This window comes from Hemibagrus wyckioides, linkage group LG18 (genome assembly GCF_019097595.1).
Source record: "Hemibagrus wyckioides isolate EC202008001 linkage group LG18, SWU_Hwy_1.0, whole genome shotgun sequence".
Lineage (NCBI taxonomy): Eukaryota > Metazoa > Chordata > Actinopteri > Siluriformes > Bagridae > Hemibagrus > Hemibagrus wyckioides.
The window spans coordinates 320,001-325,000 of NC_080727.1; the positions used below are offsets into that span (position 1 = coordinate 320,001).

General features: G+C 41.8%; 1 protein-coding gene across 4 annotated transcripts in view; it reads left to right on the forward strand.

Annotated features, from left to right (window-relative positions):
• The window catches only part of LOC131369181 (arf-GAP with Rho-GAP domain, ANK repeat and PH domain-containing protein 2), a 79,479-nt gene that overhangs the window by 43,225 nt on the left and 31,254 nt on the right, over positions 1–5,000 (forward strand). Inside the window, exons 6-11 of one of the 4 annotated variants that reach the window (XM_058415658.1) lie at positions 2,298–2,467; positions 3,028–3,130; positions 3,258–3,316; positions 3,792–4,074; positions 4,204–4,302; positions 4,721–4,849. In XM_058415658.1, coding sequence (XP_058271641.1) covers positions 3,057–3,130; positions 3,258–3,316; positions 3,792–4,074; positions 4,204–4,302; positions 4,721–4,849 — 644 coding nt within the window. In that variant the 5' untranslated portion in view covers positions 2,298–2,467; positions 3,028–3,056. Of the gene's footprint in view, positions 1–2,297; positions 2,468–2,554; positions 2,576–3,027; positions 3,131–3,254; positions 3,317–3,791; positions 4,075–4,203; positions 4,303–4,720; positions 4,850–5,000 lie in introns of those variants that run through there. The other 3 variants (XM_058415656.1, XM_058415657.1, XM_058415659.1) reach the window with 3 other exon arrangements.

Here is a 5,000-nt window from a genome sequence, read left to right on the forward strand (position 1 = left end):
TTTTGATCATGTGGTCAGTTTTATTCTCTAATTCTGACCATGTTGCTACTGCTGACCGCTGAAGTGTAATAATGTTTAGTGATTCTTGCTCTGCTTTGTGTAAAAACAGCCAATAAAATGTGTAACATGCTTAATGAAATAAAGTGTGTGTCATTTTTTTATCCTGATAAAAGTGTTCACTGTTAGATTTTTACTGTGAAAACCAGCTCCAGTCTTCTGGAAGCTTCTCCACTAGATGCTGGATCGAGTCTGTGGGGATTAGTGACCATTCAGCTACAGGAACATGAGTGAGATCAGACTCTGGTGTTGGTGAGATGATGTTCTCACTGCGTTCAGCTGCACTGGATCTGGTCCTTCACTGGGACTCGGGCCGAGCTCCGTCCTGCATGTGAGGAAGCTGGACACGTCCAGATAACATGACCATGGTGGAAACTCATTGCTCCTTCTCTGTCCCCAGTTTACTGAAAACAGCGGGCTGGATTTTTCACACATGGATGCAACACATAACATGATTTAGTGATTTAGAGAGAAATTGTTTATCTTTTATAATGTGTTTATACACACTCTCTGTTGTTTATTTGTTGTTTTCCTCAAAGTGCTGTTTTATTCTGCTTCATAATTGTTAAGGTTTATTAAGAACCATTTTTAAGGTTTGTTAAGGAATGATTGTTCCTGTCCCCGAGAAACCCCAGCCCGCCTGCCTCAATGACTACCGTCTAGTAGCCCTGACCTCAGTAGTGTTGAAGTGCTTCGAAAGATTAATCAGAGACTTCATCATTTCTTCCCTACCTGACACCCTGGACCCGCTACAGTTCGCGTACTGGCCCAATCGTTCTACTGAGGACGCCATCGCACACCTCCAACATCATTAAGTTTGCAGACGATACTGTGGTGGTGGGCCTGATCTCCAACAATGATGAGACGGCCTACCTAGAGGAGATTAAAAACATGGAGACATGGTGCCAGGTCAACGATCTCCTCCTGAATGTCAGCAAGACTAAGGAGCTGATAGTGGACTTTAGCACCAAGCAGGAGAGGAATTACCAGCCCCTCACCATCAACGGGACCCCAGTGGAGAGAGTGGACAGTTTCCGTTACCTAGGTGTCTACATCACGCAGGACCTGACATGGTCCTGTCATGTTAACACCCTGGTGAAGAAGGCCCGGCAGTGTCTTTATCATCTTAGACGCCTAATGGACTTTAAACTGCCCTCAAAGGTGCTAAAGACATTCTACACCTGCACCATTGAGAGCATCCTGACGGGAAGTATCACTGTCTGGTTTGGGAACAGCACCAAAAAGGACAGGCAAGCTCTCCAGAGGGTGGTGCGATCAGCCGAGCGTACCATCTGCACCGAGCTTCCTGACCTGGACACTATATACAGCAAGAGGTGCTGGACCAAGGCCAGGAAGATTATGAAGGACCTCAGCCATCCCAACAATGGACTCTTCTCTCTGTTGCGGTCAGGGAAACGTTTCCGTTCCTTGAAGACGAACACAAAGAGAATGAGGAGGAGCTTCTTCCTGCAGGCCATTCGGGCCCTCAACCAGAACACCTAGAACCTGGACTTTCTGGACTTTTTCTCTGGACTTCCTCACACATCACATTCTACCTCAGCAGATTGTTGCACACACAGTAACTGCACTACTCTGCACAGGTCACACTTTGTTTTTGCACTATCACTTTACCATTTATATTTACTGTTAAATTTGATATTCATATTTATGTCTTTTTTATATCTGCATATTTATCTCATATGTATATATTGTGTTTTCTTATATATATATATATATATATATATATATATATATATATATATATATATATATCCAATATCCTATATCTCATTGTTTTTTGTAAATTTATCACATTTTTAAATACTTAAAAATATATATTTATATATTTTTTATATGATCATATTTTTACATATTTCATATTTCTACTACTTGTTAATTTTTATATTTCTATTTTTCTTTAATCTTATTTATCTCTTTATTGGAACAAGGACAGCATTTCACCACGTGGTACTGTGTATGATTCTGTATGTGACAAATAAAAATTAAATTTGAATTTAAGGTTTTGTGATAAATTCTTATTTTAATGTAAAAAGTGTGTGTGTGTGTCTGTGTGAGTGTGTGTGTGTGTGTGTGTGAGTGTGAGTGTGTGTGTGTGTAGAGAGAGAGTGACATCATCAGTCTGATTATAGCTCCAAGGGTTAAAGGTTTATTTGCACTCATGTTTTTCTCGTCACAGTAGAGTGTCAATGTGAATGTGTGTGTGTGTGTGTGTGTTTCAGTAAATCATTAGCATGCTGAGTGAGACAGTTGGACTTCTGGTGCTGAGAGTGAGACAGTCAGAGAGGAGATTCGGGTCAGACAGGTGGAACCGGAACAGGAGCCGGTTTATTAGGAACAGGAGATCAGCTGCTTTCAGTCCTGCGAGACTTCTACAGCGTCTCTGACTCAGGTAAGCAGCTCTACTAGCTCACCTCTCATTTCCTCATCCTGGTGTTTAGTCTTTTACTGATTTAAAGCTTTTTTCTTGAGTTTTTGTCATTTACCTGAATAAATGATGGTGAGTTAAAGCTGTGTGTGTGTGTGTGTTATGAACTTTCTGAGATTGAGAAGCACATTGGAACAGAATCAGATCCATGATCAGACTTTCTTCTGAGCATTTCTTTAGGTTTATTTCACTTTGTTATTAGATTTTTTATGGATTAAAATTAAGTATTGTAATTTAATTTAATTTAATTACTAAGTATTGAGTTTTTGTTTGTCTTCTGAATGACTATTATTTTCACTTTAACTCTAACTAGATTTATACAATTTTCTATCCTTTTATTAATGTAACATTATTATTATTATTATTATTATTAGTTGTTATTTACTCTTTCTATTTTTGTCATTTGTTATTATACCCATTCTATTAGATTTATTCAGACACTCAGAGACATGTGTTTATTAGTTTAGTGATATTTATATATATATATTTTTTACACTAAATAAAATAAAGATTTCCTCTGATAGTGAAGCTCGTATCACCTTCAACATCTGCCATGGCGGCTCCTGTGCCCAAGCCGAGAAGCCGGTACATGATGAGTAAGAAGTTACAGAACGGTTCCTCAGAGAGGTGAGAACTACAGCTGCATGGAGCTGGGTTACTGCATCATCATCATCATCATCATCATCATCATCAGTAATGCTTTTTTTCTTAGTAATTAAATAGATCTCTATTTTTCCTTGTTGTTTTTCAGCAGTAACGCAGCTAAGGATAAAATCCAGACAGCCAATAAGCTATCTGAAGTGACCGGCCCAGGTAGGTTTTATTATTGGATCGTTATTGAAAAAACAAACCCACAGAGCGATGGTGATGGTTGCCTCGTGGAATGTCGATGTGTTTATGGAGAACCGGAAAAACCACACACCTTGTTTGGACAGAGATTATTGTCAGAGATTGGAGGTTGTTGTGTGAAAGCACATGACATTACAGAGTCATCAACCTTCTGAAGTGGATTAAAGAAGATGAGGGAAAATACCAGAGAAGATAATAAAGAAGTGAAATTCCTCCAGAGTGTGTGAGGAAGGTGATGGACATCAGGAGCAGGCTGTGAACAGAGTTCTTACAGATCATAAAAATACACAACCTGCAGTTTGTCTCATGATTCTTCTTATCTGGTGTGGTATCAGAGGAAAAAAGCTGTGATAGTAAATAATCCACAGAGAGGTGTGTGTAGTGTAGTGTGTACGCTCTGTTAAAGCAGCTGATAAAGGCTTTATTTTTGTTCTGTCAGAGGTGAACGGAGGCTCCAGCGTCTCTCCTGCCGGTCTTCCTGATCTAACACACGACTCCAGAGCAGACATAGTGGAGAGGTACGTGTGGCCACCCTCGCCTCCTCAGAGCCCCACGCCATCTGATGACGAGGACTTTGAAAGTTTATCAGAATGCATGAAGGAGAGCGTCACGTCAGATTCCTCGGCTGATGACTGCCTGGTGCCGCCCCTCGCCCCACAGACAGACAGGGCTTTGAACCTCCACCCTCCTGAAGAATGTCCCAGCTCCACCAGCTCGGAGAGGTGGGTGAGATCTCGGAATGCTGCTGGAGTAAAGTGAAACTCCACGTACTGCAGAATCTCAGTAAGAGTGCACTGATCCACTGATCCACTGATCCATGGTTTCTTAATTTTCTTTCTTTTTATAAACAGCGCTCCTCAGATGACTAATTCTCAGCCGAAAAACGCCGCTCCATTAAAGCCGTCAGTGCTGAAGAAACCGAAACAAACTCCGATCCCGAAGAAACCACGGTGAGAGGAGAACCATGGTGCAGATCTATATGATGTCGGGGGTTTGGGGTCAGTCACCTGGATCAGAAAAGTTCACTGCAGTTTTATTTCCTCAGCACCTTTAACAAAAAAACATTTAGATAAAGATGTCTGTAAAGAACGAGATCAGCTTTGGTCCAGAAGGTTAGGGTTCATGTCTATTTAGGGGTTAAAGACCCTTTGATCAGAGCATATCAGGTCAGTGTGGTGGAACAGGTGGAACCCGTCCATCAGCAGGTACTCTCCATTACAAACCCCAGAGATTCACATGTGCTGAAGACACACCAGAGGATTCACCATGGACCAGAGAAGGGGAGGAGAAGAAGTTCAGGGTTGAGGTTAGCTAGTGGTTGATGTGTTCAGGTTCTCATTAATGCTCTTATTCCTCATGGGTCTCCAGCGCCGCTACCATCCGTGTGAGCCGGAGGAAATCGGGAGCAGCGAGGAACACCGTCCAGCCTGCAGAGAATTCCTACAAAGAGAGCGCCGTGTCCCGCTCCAGCTGGCTGGATGTCTGGAAGGGACGCAAGTAAGGAACATTTTCTCTTCATGATGTTCTTATGATCACATCACAGAGTCCTGAGCAATAAGTTCAGATCTCAACATCACAAGAAATTTCATGGGAAGTCTCCAGAAGCATGAACAGAATGGTCAGCGGTCACCTGATCAAGGTCACGCTC